General features: G+C 44.8%; 1 protein-coding gene across 1 annotated transcript in view; it reads left to right on the forward strand.

Moving 5' to 3' along the window:
* MMP20 (matrix metallopeptidase 20) overlaps positions 1–16,617 on the forward strand; it is a 48,008-nt gene that overhangs the window by 16,623 nt on the left and 14,768 nt on the right. The window contains exons 7-8 of the mRNA XM_081799586.1: positions 11,214–11,350; positions 12,277–12,433. Coding sequence (XP_081655712.1) covers positions 11,214–11,350; positions 12,277–12,433 — 294 coding nt within the window. The remainder of the gene's footprint in view (positions 1–11,213; positions 11,351–12,276; positions 12,434–16,617) is intronic.

Below are 16,617 nucleotides of genomic sequence, written 5' to 3' on the forward strand. Positions count from 1 at the left end.
ATCTAATACTGTTGTTTTAGGAATGTTTCTTTTGGACTGATTAATAGAAGTTTTCATAGTTCTGTGAGTTGTAAAGGATGGTGAGGTGGAGCTGGTGTTTAAATTTAATGGCATAGGAGGGGCGCCTGGGTGGGCAGTTGGTTAAGCCTCTGACTCTTGGTTTCGGCTCAGGTAGTGATCTCAGGGTCGTGGGAAGTCTGCTTGAGATTCTCTCCCTCTCCCTCTGCCCCTTCCCCCACTCATGCTCTCTCGCTCTCTCTAAAAAAAACTTAAAATTAAATAAAATAAGTTTAAAAATAAATTGAATGGCATAGGAGATTGAGTAATTCATGCTGCTGGAGAAGCTGGGATCTTCAGGGACGGGCTGTAGTAATAGCTGTGTGAGTTGATCCGTGGGAGAACTGAGCTTTGTTAGTATTTTTATTGTCGTGACCATCACTCAGGGAAATTAAATAGAAGTAAATTTAAGATTAGTGTAATAAGGAAAGAGAGGAAATTTGATTAAGCCTTTCAGGTTTGAAATTAATGTGGAAGTTTTCAGAAGACAGGAAATGGTTTTTGGTGATAATGTCTTCTAGTTGAAGTATGTCTACTAAAAATAATGTTAGTTTTTTGTTGGCTGAAAGATTGATGAATGGTGAGAGGTGGTGAGTAATCACTGGGAAAAACCCAAGGAGTTTGGAATATGCATAGAAGGGTGAAGGAGAATTATATTTTATGTTTTGTGCTCTAAGGTTACGGTCAAGTGCTGGAATGAGAGTGGAGCCCGTTAGACCCTAGGTAGCAGGCATCCTTACGTGAGGAACAGTTGTTGGGGTCATGTTGTGAGAAATAAAAATCCAGAAAAATTCTTCCTTAAGGCACTTCCTAGTGTGGATCAGGGGAGCGTTATTTTCACCGATTGGAATTCGCATCAACCAGCAAGGTTGTCTGAGCAGGGGGAAGAAAGTAACTGTGGGATTAGACAGCCGCTGGGAAGCAGCAAACTTCGCAGGGCTGAGCGCTCACACCGGACAGGACAGTTCTGCTCACTGGTTCTGATGTGGGGGGTTCTCCCACCACCAAGCAATTCTCAGACTCCAGCTGCATGCCCTACGACTCCACTCAATTCTGACGCCATCCACCCACCGGCACATAACGTCAGCCGACCCCATAGGTTAAGGGCTCCATCCTCCAAGACTGCCCTCCACTTTAGAGGCCAATTCTGACTGACTGGCTGTAAATCATGTTCCCATGAACTCCTCCTTAGGTTTGACTGGTTTACTAGAGCAGCTTACGGAACTCAGGAAACCAGTTTACTCACTAGATTAACAGTTTATTAGGAAAGGATGTAACTCAGGAACCACCATATACAGAGATGCCCGGAACAGTGGATGGGGAAAGGGAGCGAAGCTTCCATACCCACCCCAGGTGCAAATCCCCCACATCTGCACATCTGCATGTGTTCACCAACCCAAAAAATCCCCAAAACCCCCTTCTTTGGGGTTTTTATGGAGGCTTCATCACAGAGGCATGACGGATTAAATCATTGGCCATTGGCGACTGATCCAACCTCCATCCCCTGGCCCTTCCCTGAAGGGGGTGAGGTAGGTGTTGAGACTGAAAGTTCCAACTCTCTAATTACCTGGTTGGGCCCTCAGGTAACCAGCACCCCCCCCCACAGCAGGTGCTTTCCAAAAGTCACCTTGTTAACATAACAAAGGACACCTTTGTCCCTCTCATCACCGGAAATTCCAAAGGATTTAGCAGGCTCTGTGCCAGAAACCAGGAGGAGGACCAAATATATATTTCCTATTATAAATCACAATATCACAGATGTGTTAGCAGTTTTGATAATTTAGCCTGTGGAGCAAAAGTCTGTAAGGAAAGTCCTACCTGTAATGCTAGTCCTCTTCCAATAATGAGGTTGTAGGAAAGGGTCAAGCTTTAAGCCCCCTGTTTTTTGGATATCTTGTTCATCGTTTAAGTGATCAGTAACAGATCCACAGCATATAAATAATATGGATTCAAAACATGTCTGTGTGCAGAAGTGAAGGAATGCTGGGTATGGTGGTTAATATCAGTAGTAACCATTACTAGGCCTAACCAGCTTCAAGTAAAGAAGGCGACAATCTTTCCAATGTCATTTTGGGTGAGAGGGAGACAATCTTTCCAATGTCATTTTGGGTGAGAGCAAATTGCCGTACACAGCGTGGTAGAGCAGCTAGACAGAGTGTTAATGTTTGACTAGTTACATTATTTCCTGTCATTGGGTAGGAAGGAATTAATAAAAAGACACCTGCTACAACTATTGTACTCAAATGAAGTAAAGCTGAGACCGGCCCTGGGTCTTCAGTGACAAAGGGAGGTCTCGGGTGAAAGCCAAATTGGGCAGATTTACCAGTTGCAGCTAGACAAAGTACAATTAGTGGAATGAGGTCGTGATTAAGGTCAAGTATGCGGACTTGTTGGAAATCTCATGCATTTACTTTAGATAGCCTCTTCTCTCCTGGTACTCTGGCTCGCAGGGAGCATGGGGGCTGTGTCCATGACTGATTGCTGGGGTCACTTCTTTTCTTGGAGGAAAAGACATTCCAACACTCATCCCTGTTCCTCTCTTTACCAGGGACAGAGCTCGTTCACACCAGAATAGGCAGCAGTAGCTCAGGAATAGTATGTCTGAATACTTTTTATTCCTTTTTCTTCATTGGAAGAGTGGTCACTGGGCCCATATGGGGGGGGCCAAGTCCCACTGTAGTGGCTGGAGATATAAAGAAGGATCAACACTCACCTTGCCTTTGCACACCTCAGTTACATAAGGGAGTGAGACGTTCAAACACCTTGCCATCAACCTGTGTGCTCACACGACCTCTCTGTGTACATGGGGAGAGAGAGAGAAAGCTCTCTGGAGTCCCTTCTTATAAGGGCACTAATCACATCAGACCAGGGCTCCACTACCAGGGTCTCATCTAACCCTGGTTACCCCCACACACATACTGGTCCCATCTGAATATCACCATCCCATCACTCTGGGGGGAAGGGCTTCAATATATGAACTGGGCGGGGACACAGACCTTCAGCCCATAACAGAGTAATCACATTTTTCAACATCTATTTCCTTCCAGATTATTTTTCTGTATAGAGAGATACAGTCTAAGTACGAGAGGGGATCAGGGATGTCCGCAAAAATGGGATTTTATGAGATGTCCTGATTTATAAACTCTTTTGGCTCAGCAATATCTCATATTTCCATGTCAATGAGTTTTATGTGTATTATATAGATGCATATATTATTCAATGAGTAGATACATCATCACGTGTTCAACCAATCCCATACTTTTAAGCATCAAAACTGTTTCTAATTTTTAAAAATTAGGAACAGCTTGAACTCAACCTTCAGCAGTGGATGGACATCCACTTTTCTGAAACATTTTAGAGCAGAGCCCAGAACCCGGGATTTAGCATCAGGCTCAGTTGGCTTAAATTCTGGCCGTGCTTCTTACTGAGCAGGTGACCCCGAGCAAATAATGTGTCAAACACAGTGAGCGCTCAATAAACGGCAGGCGCTATATTTAGGAATGAGAATCGGACAATCTGTACAGTGGATTAAGGTTTAGAAACAACTTGAAGTATTTTTTTATCATTATTTGTTTTTAGTGATCTTTATGGAGACTTATTGATTATTGACTTCCTTTCTCTTATTAGCAAAAAGTAAAGCAAAACAGAATTGGTAGGCATTGACCAGGAGTGATAGGCAAGGCGCAGAGCAGGTGGACCCTGGAGCCCAGGAGCTTCACGCAGGGGCTGGTGGTGTCACCTGTCACATGGCCCAGACTAGCACAGGGAGTGCTCCTTCCGCGACCAAGAAATGAGATGCTGGCCGCCGTGTAGCACGGAGATTACTCTTGTGCCCAATATCGGCGGCTGTAAGAGGTGCAAAGGAGACCGTGAAGTCAAAGATATTAGGCCCTTATGTACAATTATAACTGATTTCTTTAAAAAAGCAAAAAATGTTTAAAACCCCTCTGTTATCAAACTATGAGCAATGGCTAGCGGCCACTTGGCCGAGTCGTGGCTGAACATCCTGAGGGTGGGAACAGGAAGGGATCCACAGGGGCAGGAGACGCAGAGAAAGGAGAGGTCGGGAGGGAGGGACGCGGCGACATGAGTGTGTTCAGCCTGTCGCCCAGCTCAGGCTGCTGGCCCCCACAGAGGCAGGGAGTAAGGAGAGATCCCCTTTTAGCCCCAGGTCTGCCGCCCACTCCCCACGGGCCCATGGGTCCCTCTCCATCCTCTTTGGACTGAGGCGCTCTGATGTCACAGGGCTTCCCTGGGAGCAGGACTTACTGCGATGAGCACTCGGTTATCACACCCTCACGAGGGCCCCATGAGGCAGGGATTTCTGGTCCCTTTTCACAAGGACACGGAGCTAGGGAGGGCTGGGGCTGGGACCCACGTCCACACTAGGACCCGCCAGAGCCCGAGCCCCCCGCACCCCGGCTCTCCTGCCTCCCGAGGTGCCATCCGGAGCCAGGATCCCATGCTCCGTAGCTCTGATCCCCAACCGGCCTACACCAGAAAGTCCCCAAGTGCTGGCAAAGCCCGGACAAAGAACAAAGAATTCTTTCAAGCCACAGTGACAATGCAATCCGCAGATGGCTGGGAAAGCTCGGGGTCTGGCCTGGAGTTCCCCGTCACCGACAATAGCCTGTTGAGGAGACATTCCCATGCGTGGGCGTCACCTGCACATAGGGTGTTTCCAGAGCAGGATGGGGTGCAGCACTTTTCCCAGTCACCGTGAGACCGGCGCCCGCTGTCCACCGCACGTAAAGGTCCATGGGTGCATTCCAGCTTCCAGCGTTGTGCTTGAAGACAAATGGGCGTCAACTACAGTAAGTTGAAAGTTGCAAATACCTACCACTTACATGGGCCTGTATCTGTATGTTGGATGCACGTACATTCGTTCTTTCCAGTAGATAGGCAGGTAGTACGGTCGTCTCCCATTCCCCAGGCCGTTGGGAAGACGAGAAGCAAGTTGCCCCTCTCAGATGATCGCGGGTTTTACCTGATTGTGATACGCTTGATTTTATGGGTAAAATTCAATCAGCAATAGACCTCAGAGGTGTAATAGCATTTTGCACATGGAATAAGCGTAAAGCCTGTGTCCAAATCCTTCGTGTTGGAGAGAAGAAAGGTGCGCCCGTCTGTGTCTCAGCCTAAGGTGCTCCCGCCAGCCTGGTCTTCCGGGTCCCGGTCCAGAGCCGATCCTGTCACTCATACAGATCAGCTCGCCCTGCGCTGGGACGTCCGGGGCGAGTAGTGCCTTTCGACTTGAATGAACTCAGGCCTTCTGACGGGTATGCATTTGAGTTTGTGGGGAAAGCACGGGACGGCGGGTCCTGTGCTTGGGCCTCACCTGCCGGTCAGGTAAACAGCCACAAGGAGAAGAAAGTTCTTAGACCATCTGGGTGTCTCAAACATGTTGGATAGGCTGGTCCACATTCTGTTTTCCCCTCAAAATATCTGTCAGTTGCTAATGGTCACATTTTGCAAGATGTTATGTATCTTCGATCAGCAGGCAAAGGAAAGCATTTTTAAGGCTTGGCAGCTAGCAAAGGAAGATGAGGATGAAATGGTCCTGAGCGAGTCCCCAGCAGGACTTAGAGGCTCATTTAGTGCAGGAAACAGTGCAAAGGAAGAGTCAAAGAGCAGACAGGAAAGCCAAGGAGGTTTACTGGACACATACAGAAAATCTCAGTGTTAGATGTGCTGCATTCAAGGCGAAGACGATTCTAGCAGGTTCTACAGAAGCAGGCCGGTGCTCAGGGGGGCGCTCACAGCTGGAGGCTTCACAGGTTATAGAACCTCCCATGTGGAGGAGGCAGGGAAAGATCTGAAAATGGACTCTAATAATAATAACTGGCATTTCACGGTCACTTACAATGTGCTGTGCATTGTGCTGAGCATTTTCCCAACACTCCTTTAATCCAGGGGTATTTTCCCCAGCTGGAATTTTAACCCACTTGACATGGGAGACAGAATCCCTTAATGGAGCCCCACATAAATCAAGGAAAAGAGGATTTCTTTTCCAAAGTGATCAATACTGGAGGGCTCCGGGGTGGCTCAGTTGGTTGAGCATCTGACTCTTGATTTCAGCTCAGGTGGTGATCTCAGGGTCGTGGGATTGAGCCCCGTGTCAGGCTCCAGGCTCCGTGTCTGGAGGGAGGCTGCTTGAGGTTCTCCCTCTCCCTCTGTCCCACCCCCTGCTCATGTGCGCTCTCTCTCTGTGTCTCTCTCTCAAATAAATAAATAAATCTTCAAAGTGATCAATAGTGGAAAAGGATGCCGAGGCCATCAGACTGAGGACAGAAGAAAAGGGACAGACTGGCCAGGATGATTCCCATGTGTCATTTCAGAGGAGCTGTGAGGAGGGAGTCCAGGGCCTGAGGAGTGAAGCAGCGAAAGAGCGGAAGGCAGGGAGCACATGGAAATGGTGATACAGACATTCACCTGAGAGTTGTGTTAGTAACAAAGAGAGGTCCGTTTTGATCATAGCTGGAACGGGCAGCAGGGTCCGAGCAGGAGTTTCCCAAACTGGAAACTACCTGGACATGTTGGGAGACAGGACTAGGAGCCGGTGGAGAAACGGAAATGCAAGGGGCCAGGGGAAGGAGGGACAGCACATCAGTCACTCCTACTCCTGGACAGGACCTTTGGAAGCTGGCATTTTGCAGGGTCCACGGGTTTGAGCAAAGCCCGCACAACGGAGGGGGACATCGTCCTCCTTCTGTCTCCCGGGGACGTGTCCCTTCTGGTTTTAAGATTGCGTCATGGAAAGTCAACAAGTGGCACTGTATTTGCTTAGACTGAGTCTGGGTTATATGTTAAGAATTCAGACAAAGAGGCAGAGGGTGTATTACGACCCATGATTCATTGTCACCTCCTCTGAGCTCCCTCCTCCTGGCTCGGGATGGGGCCCTTTACAGGTTATGGCCTATTCACAGGGGCGCCCACAGTCTCCTCCAGTGGGATAAACAATTTAGGCATGCTACGCACAGCTCTGACTATTTTTAAGCACTGCCTACATTTGGGTTTTTAATTCTATAAGCTGTGTTTTTCTGGGGCTCAATGAGATGAACGATACATGTTTGATTTCTTGGGCTCTAACATCTTCTGACATAAGGCGATTAGTGAAACCCCCAAAACAAGTGCGTGTCAGTCAAGGATGTGATGTTTGTATTTCAGAGTTTCCAGTGACAAAAATTTTATATCAGTGAGGCAAACTCAGAAAGAAACAGTTCTGTTGATAAACTCCAGGTTTTACCTATCACCAATCAATACATTTGTAGAGTGAAAACATGCCTTTCTACAGTATCTACAAATTAGTTAAGAGTAGTCAAGAGCTTATAAGACACTTTCAGATGCATTGTCTCAATTCATGCTTCGAAGTGTTAGCACATGTTATTAGTATTCTCACTTTTATTGGACAGAAGGAAACGGAGTCTCAAAAATTGAATGACTCACACAAGGTCCCACATCCAATGATAAAACCAGGTTTCAAGCTTCCAGTGGGAGATAAGCAGCAATTCCACTGCAAACCTCAAAAACAGAAAGAAGAGAGATCCCTCCTCCCCCTGAAACAAGGGCACGGGATGAACGAGAACAGAGTCAAGGAGAGTAAAGTGTTGAAGATGATGAACCGTGAAGTCCCCGCTCGGCTCCTGCTGAATCCCCCTGACGGTCCAGCAACGAGGAGGTGATGGGCTCCTTCCACAGGTCGGGGGTGAAGATAGTTGGGCACAACACGGGAAGAATGGAAGTTCGGCAACTGTGGGTCACGTCCCCAGGTGTGCCGGGCGCCCGGAAAGCCGGAGGACAGAAAGACGGATAATCATGACCCTGCCTCAGGTGAAGGCTACCAGCGAGCTAGTCTCAAACTTGAATTAGCGGCTGTTCTTTGAGAAAAGGGAATGAAAATTTCAGGGAATATGAAAATCGGTCATCTCATGAGTTCCTCTCACTCCCTGGCACCCGTTCATTGAATCAACAAGTATTTACTGAGCCCTGACTGTGTGCCAGGCACAGCGTTGGCTCCTGGGAGCACGAGATAAACAGTCCAGCTAAATACATAATCAGCAGATCCCCTACTATCAATAGGTGCCATTGTTTCGCCCTCCTCATCAAAGGTCAGATGACAGACTCCCGATAAAGTGTTCACTTATTTCCGTGACTGCTTCCCACACACCCTGGAGCTGCTCTTTTCCAATAGGTTCACAGACTGGTTTTCTTTTTGCTTATACTTTAAATCCATTTCCAGATGTATTAGGAGGTTACTTGCTATACTTGGGGTTTTGGGGTCCATTTCAACTCCTATTTGTAATCTATAGCTGCAAGCTTGTAAATCCTCTGGGTACGTGTTCTGGTGCTTCATTCCCAACCATTAGTACTGAAAATTTTCCCGATTACAATTTCTTCTGGAACTTGCACAACGTTCCATAAGTGATGGATAGTATTTATTTCTACCTTACGCACACAGTTTATACATCTTAATACGTCGTAACACTGTTTAAGCCAGGGTCCCCTGACTTTGGCACTACTGATACTTCGAGGCAGACCAGCCTTTGTTGGGTTGGGTTGTCCCGGGCATGGAGGCATGCTGAGCAGCTTCCCTGGTTGACCTCTCCCTCTGGAGGCCGATAGAACAACTGTCCGCAAACATGGCCAAATGTCTCCGGGGCACAAAATCACTCTGGGTTTAGAATGACCGCTCAACTTCCCCTTAGTCTTCACAATGCCTGCAATGCCTTAAATCAGGGTTGATTTAGAAAGGAATTTTAGATTCTACCACGTGTGAAAAGTTCCAAAAGCACACTTTCGGTTTGCGGGTGCTCTTCATCACTACATTTTACCACCTCTCCTACTGAGTCACTCGGGACATCCATGCCCTAACTTCTGATGAAAGATAGGGCTTACGTTTGCCTAGAGCCACCTGTCAATTTTTAAGTGAAAAACGAAAGCCAATATTTCCCTGCGTTAGGTGCCCAAGGATAAAGTGCCTGGAAGTCTGCCGTACCTCATCAGAGACGTGATTCAGACAGAGCCTCCCCTGCCCGGCTTCCTCACCTCCTCACCCCACCACCGCAGTCCCCAGAAACGCACCTCGGTGCCTGGGTCAGCATCCAGCACAGTGATGTGAAGAGTCAGCATTTCAGAACCATGTGCTGAATTAAGTGAAAAACACTCGCTTTGTAGATTTCTCATCAGGTTCCCAATTAATGCATTGTTATCAAAAATCAGATGACAGGCTATGGACGTGATGCGTTTATCCATTTTCGTTACCCAAATCTGTGGGGTTCCCCAAACCCGTGCTCACGCTGTGGTGGCAGAGAGGAAGGAGAAGGGGAAGGCGGTCCCTCGTGCCTTCAAAAAGCCTAGATCTGAGGACGGCGGTGGGGGGGGGGTGGCAAATTATGAACACAGAAAAGCAGAGATCGCAAGGCTGGGGCAAGGCTGGGAATGAACAAGGAGATGAGATCAGGTGCAGATGAATATCGAGACAGCTGCAGTCCAAGCCGGCTCTGTCTGCCCCTAACCAACAGACGACCTTTGGGCCCACGAGCCTTCCTGAGCCTCGGTGTTTCGTCTGTTAGCACAGATGTTCTAGAGCAGGCTGTGATGAGTAGGGCGTGGGGCGAGCCACTGCACCTGCCACGGATGCCTGCCACCGTGTGTATGGTGTATGGTGGGTGCCCAGTCAGCGGGTGGGTAAGCCTAGGCAAATTATAATGTTTAGAACGGACAATATCTAGCTCTATGGCACTTTATGGTTTATAATCACTTTCCTATGCATTCTCTCCCTGGATCCTCAGAACAACCTCACGAGACAGGCCAGGTATTATTATTTGCATCTAAGAGATGATAAGACTGAGCTTGGAGATGCCGGTCAGAGTTAGAACTCAAGTCTACATCTCCTAAAGCACGATGTGCTTTTCCTTCTGCATCATGATGCCGTGTAGGGAACAAAGACATGTCTCTCTCCATAAGGCCCTTTCAAATTCATCATCAGCTTACACGGCCCCACCTGGGACACCTTCACCAAATCCCCGAATGCAGTGGAATCTCCCTCCTGTGGGATATGCTCTGTGTCCGCATCCTAAACCTGAAAGTGTGTGGCACTGGTCCTAACTGTCTGATTATAATCCTAACTCCGGAATCACGTACCTGTCTGAATCCTAACTGCCGAATCACGTACCTGTCTACACTCCTGGGCTGTAAGCTCCCCGAGGCAGGACCAGGGTTTCGTTCAGCATCTCATCTTTGATGTCTACCACAGTCCCCTGCTGATAGGTGCTCCATAAATATTTGTTAAATTAACTGAATAGGAAAACTCAATGTAAGATGGAGGAGTTCCTACACTAACTACCTAGAAAATTAAATGTCAAAATTTATTATAGTTTCCGTGTCCACAAATAATTTTATGTATAGAGTCTACTTTCTACAGAGTCACGTAAACTTCTCATATTTTATAAAAATGATTTTCCCCTCCAAAATTCAAAACGGACCCCATGTACACTGAACGTTTCAGCCCATTACCTTTGTAATACTGCCACAGTTTTATGGAAATAATTTTGGAAGAGTGGATGGATGAGTCGCTAAAACTTGAGTTAATTGGTGTGTACCAGATTTTCTGTTAACTAGCCATCCATTTCGAGGATATAAGCCCTTTCCATAGATAAGTATTCAATAGATAACTTTCAATATAACTGATAATTGTGAATGTTCTTGCTGGCTTTATTGGGAATAATTCGCACCTCCCAACCACAAAGATTTGGTTCAATTGTAATATTCATAATGTCCACCAGGATGGTATTTTATCTTTGTGAGTTTTTAGTTTTTAAAAGATCAGAATAGGAAAAGGACATCTGTATCAAGAGATACCTGGAATTGGAAGGTGCAGAGCTTAAATGTGTGAAACACCGGGGTCATCTCCTTGCCGTATCCCTCCATGTTTTGAATGTCCTTAAGTAAATGAAGGAAAGCGGATTGCAGGGAGGCTCAAAGAACAAAAAGGGAAAAGAACTATTTACTAAGGTGAAAAACTCATGCTCTCCTTAAAAACAAGGCAAGGGCACGAGGCACTGAGAATGATCCCTGCAGTGTGGCTTGCAGAACACATCGGTCCACGCCCCGCTCAAGATCTAAATCAACCCCTGCTCTTGTGGATTGCCCAACAGGATTTTCTGGCGTCGGCAGGTTCACATGATGGCGGGGATCCGGCCCAGCACCATTACCAGCTCCTTCCCCCAGCTTATGTCCAACGTGGACGCAGCTTACGAAGTGTCCGACAGGGGCACCGCTTACTTCTTCAAAGGTACCCTACAGATCCGTGAGGTACAGGGACAGTGGGGTGTCCAGCGTGTTGGGAACAGCTAGTACTGGGAGCATTCGGTCAGGGATCGTGGAGCGTGCTTGGGTCACTCCTCCTCAGGTCAGCCATGAAATGCCGCTCTGTTGAACTATAACAATGGCAGGAAGGACAATGACTCTGACAATGTTCTCAGAGCCAACGCTCTGCCCTGGAGAGGCACCATGCTAAGTGGCAGTGCCCAGGGGGGCTACAAACCTGGTCCCTGCCCCTCAAGGTGGCATGGCATGCCCCACTGAGAGCCTCTAGTCAACAAAAGCCAACACGGCACCCCATGTGAGGAGAACACCTGTGACTCTGGGAGGTGGGCATGGTGTCAGTCTCTGGCTCCAGCCCTTTACTATCAGAGTGACTTTGGGGAATTATCTAACTGCTCTGAGCCTTCATGTCTTCCTGGGCTTATAAGTGATTATAGTAATATCAACCTCAGAGATGCGATGGTGGCTAGCCAATGGGCGTTATCCGATAGGTGGTACCTGTCAATTTCAGCTTATTTTTCCTGATGCTGGGGGATGAAGGTACAAGGCCAATGCCCGCTTACAAATCACAGCATTTGCCTATCACATGCCCCTTCTCTCCCATGCATATATATCAGACTGAAAGGAGGCTACACACATGAAAAGTATCTTGAAAAAAATTAATGTGGGAAATTTAAGACCCAATTGTATCAAAATTATTACTTTGCTAAGGCATCACTAGAGATGTTTGCCTCCAGAGTAGTTTCAATTGAATAAAAGCCTATTCACTGGGTTGTAGCCATGGCAACTATCCCATAAACTACTTCCATTTGGGGTCCTGCATAGAAATCCTCATGAGTGAAGTACATCGCCGAGTGGTACAGAGTTTTTGTGAACTTTAATTTCTGTTTTCAGGCCCCCACTACTGGATAACAAGAGGATTCCAAATGCAAGGTCCTCCTCGAACTATTTATGACTTTGGCTTCCCAAGATATGTGCAGCGAATAGATGCTGCTGTGTATCTCAAGGATGTGCAGAAGACCCTTTTCTTTGTGGGAGATGAATACTACAGGTATGGCTTTTCTCCTCTTGATTGTCCAGATGTATTCAATGGGAAGAAAAAATCCTTTTGCAGAAAAGAATGCAAAGCAAGTTTGCGATAGGCCCATTGACTCCTCTTGGCCCCTGGGATGCCATTTACTCATGGTTGACACGGTCTCTAAGATATGAAACCACCCAAATAACCGAAGCATTCATTCATGAATCCCACTGTTTGTTCTCTAGCACATGAAACATTCTAATCCTTCATGCATTTATTAACTGGACCTCCAGTGGCCTAAAAGAGCAGACACAGCATCCCCAAATACATTGCTAGCCACAGGGAATGCCTCGGGGTAAAACTGACTCCTTGTTATGTGGGTACCAATGCATCCCAGAATATTCTGTGATTTTGTGCAAAATGGATGTGGTCATGACTGTGGGGCTCTTTGAAGGAAAGTTCTGCTGAAAGGAAAAGCCCTTATTGCTAAGTCTTTTTATCCGACCCAGAATGTGAAGACTCTTCTTACCCAAAGTGGATCATACACAATTGTCCTGCAGACCTGAGTAAGGTGACATCTGTCATCCAGTCGCTGTGCACAGGGTCACACCTCATTCCACCCCCTGGGTTTCTATCCTTAACTGACTCATGTAGTCATCAAGACAGTATGGTACTGGCACAAAAATAGACAAAGATCAATAGAACAGAACAGAGAGCCCAGAAATGAACCCACAACTATGTATCAATTAATCTTTGACAAAGCAGGAAAGAATATCCAATGGAAAAAACAGTTTCTTCAACAAATGGTGTTGGGAAAATTGGACAGCAACATGCAGAAGAATGAAACTGGACCATTTCCTTACACCACACACAAAAATAAATTCACAATGGATGAAAGACCTAAATGTGAGACAGGAATCCATCAAAATCCTAGTGGAGAACGTAGGCAGTAACCTCTTTGACATCAGAGGTAGCAAGTTCTTACTAGACATATCTTCTGAGACAAGGGAAATTAAAGCAAAAATAAACTATTGGGACTTCATCAAAGTTAAAAGTTTCTGCACGGAGAAGGAAATAATCAACAAAACTAAAAGGTAACCTATGGAATGGGAGAAGATATTTGCAAATACTGATAAAGGGTTAGTATCCAAAATATATAAAGAACTTATTAAACTCAATACCCCAGAAATGAATAATGAAAAAATGGGCCAAAGACAATAGACATTTTTCCAGGAAAGACATCCAGATGCTCAATAGACACATGAAAAGATGCTCAACAACACTCATCATCAGGGAAATGCAGATCAAAACCACGATGAGATACTGCTTCACACCAGTCAGAATGGCTAAAATTAACAACACAGGAAACAACAGGTGTTGGTGAGGATGCGGAGGAAAGGGAACCCTCTTCCATTTCTTCCAGGTTGCTATTTGGTGTCTTTTGTGCTTCCACACACACTTTAGGTTTAAGGATTGCATTTATGTAGATTGCTTTGGGTAGCATAGACATTTTAACAATATTTTTTCTTCTAATCCATGAGCATGGAATGTCTTTCCATTTCTTTGTGTTTTCAATTTCTTTCATCAATGTTTTAGAGTTTTCAGAGTACAGGTCTTTAAACTACTTGGTTAGGTAGATTCCTAGATATCTTATTGTTTTTGGTGCTATTGAAAATGGGATGGATTCCTTAATTTCTCTTTCTGCTGCTTCATTATTAGTATATAGAAATGCAACAGATTTCCGTACACTGATTTTGTATCCTGTGACTTTACTGAATTCATTTATCTGTTCTAGCAGGTTTTTGGTGTTTTCTACATACAGTATCATGTTGTCTGCAAATAGTGGAAGTTTGACTTCTTCCTTGCAATCTAGATGAATTTTATTTCTTTTTGTTGTCTAATTGCTAAGGCTATAACTTCCAGGACTATGTTAAACAACAGTGGTGAGGGACACCTGGGTGGCTTAGTCAGTTAAGCAGTCAAAAGTCTTGATTTGGGCTCAGGTCATGATCACAGAGTCATGAGACTGAGCCCCACGTCGGGCTCCTCACTCCCTATTGCTCTCCCTCTCCATCTGCCCCTCACCCCTAAAATAAATAAATAAAATCTGTAATAAAAAAAAATAACAGCTGTGAGAGTGGACATCCCTGTCTTCTTCCTGACCATAGAGAAAAAGCTCTCAGTTTTTCCCCATTGAGGATGGTATTAGCTGTGGGTTCTTCATATGTGGGCTTTATGATATTGAGGTATGTTCCCTCTATCCCTACTTTGTTGGGGGTTTCTCTCATGAATGGATGTTGTACGTTGTCAAATGCTTCTTCTGCATCTATCGAGAGGATCATATAGTTCTTATCCTTTCTTTTATTAATATAGTTTATCACACTGATTGATTTGAGAATACTGAACCACCCTTGCAGCCCAGAAATAAATGCCACTCGATCGTGTTGATTGTGGTGAATAATTTTTTTAATGTACTGTTGGATTCGATTTGCTAGTATTTTATTGAGAATTTTTACATCCATCTTTATCAGGGATATTGACCTGTAGTTCTCTTTTTTAGTGGGGTCTTTATCTGGTTTGGTATTGGTAATGCTGGCCTCATGGAATGAATTTGGAAGTTTTCCTTCCTTTTCTATTTTTTAGAACAATTTGAGAAGAATAGATGTTAATTCTTCTTTAAATGCTTGGTAGAATCCCCCTGGGAAGCCATCCGGCCTGGACTTTTGTTTGTTGGGGGATATTTGATTACTGATTCCATTTCTTTGCTGGTTATCAATCTGTTCAAGTTTCCTATTTCTTCCTGTTTCAGTTTTGGTCATTTATATGTTTCTAGGAATTTATCCATTTCTTCCAGGTTGTCCAATTTGTTGGCATGTTGTTTTTCATAATATTCTCTTAAAATTGTTTGTACTTCTGTGGTGTTGGTTGTGACCTCTTCTCTCTCATTTGTAATTCTATTTATTTGTGTCCTTTCTCTTTTCTTTTTGGTAAGTCTGTCCAGAGATTAATTTTATTAATTTTTTCAAAGAACCAGCTCCTGGTTTCATTGATCTGTTATATTGCTTTTTAGTTTCTCTATCATTTATTTCTGCTCTAATCTTTATTATTTCCCTCTGTCTGCTGGCTTTAGACTTCTTGTTCTTCCTTCAGCTCCTTTAGGTGTAAGGTTAGGTTGTGTACCTGGATTTTTCTTGCTTCAGAGGGTAGGCTTGTATTGCTACATACTTCCCTCTTAGAACCACCTTTGCTGTATCCCAAAGGTTTTGAACCATTGTGTATTCATTTTCATTTGTTTCCATGTATTTTTAAATTTCTTCTTTTGATTTCCTGGTTGACTCATTCATTGTTTAGTAGGATGTTCTTTAATCTCCATGAATTTGTGGTCTTTCCAGTTTTTTTCTTGTGGTTGACGTCAAGTTTCATAGTTTTGTGGTCTGAAAATATGCACAGTATGATCTCAGTCTTTTTGTATTTGTTGAGGCCTGATTTGTGACCCAGTATGTGATCTATTCAGTAGAAAGTCCCATGTGCACTCGAAAAGAATGTATATTCTGCTGCTTTAGGATGGAATGTTCTGAATATATCTGTGAAGTCCATCTGGTCCACTGTGTCACTCAAAGCCCTTGTTTCCTTGTTGATTTTCTGCTTAGATGGTCTGTGCATTGATGTGAGTGGGGTGTTACAGTCCCCTACTATTACTGTATTATTATCAAAGAGTTTGTTTATGTTTGTTCTGAATTGTTTTATGTATTTGGGTGCTCCCAAGTTGGGTGCATAAATATTTATAATTGTTAGATCTCCTTGTTGGATTGTCCCCTTGATGATTATATAGTGCTCTTCTTCATCTCTTGTTACAGTCTTCGTTTTAAAGTCTAGTTTGTCTGATAGAAGTACCTCTATCCTGGCTTTCTTTTGCATGAGAGATGATTCTTTTGATCTGCAGCTGTCTTTAGGTCTAAAATGAGTCTCTTGTGGGCAAGAGACTCTTATTTTTTTTATCCATTCTGACACCCTATGTCTCTTGATTGGAGCATTTAGTCCATTTACATTCAAAGTAATTATTGATAGATATGTACTTGGTGCCATCTTATTACTTGTTTTGTGGTTGCTTCTGGAGCTTTTCTCTGATCCTTTCTTATCTTTGTCACTTTCATGTTTTGCTGATATTCTTTAGCGATATATTTGGATTTCTTTCTCTGTATTCTTCATGTTTATTA

Source organism: Leptonychotes weddellii, chromosome 11 (assembly GCF_054177405.1).
Source record: "Leptonychotes weddellii isolate Sample4059 chromosome 11, ASM5417740v2, whole genome shotgun sequence".
NCBI lineage: Eukaryota > Metazoa > Chordata > Mammalia > Carnivora > Phocidae > Leptonychotes > Leptonychotes weddellii.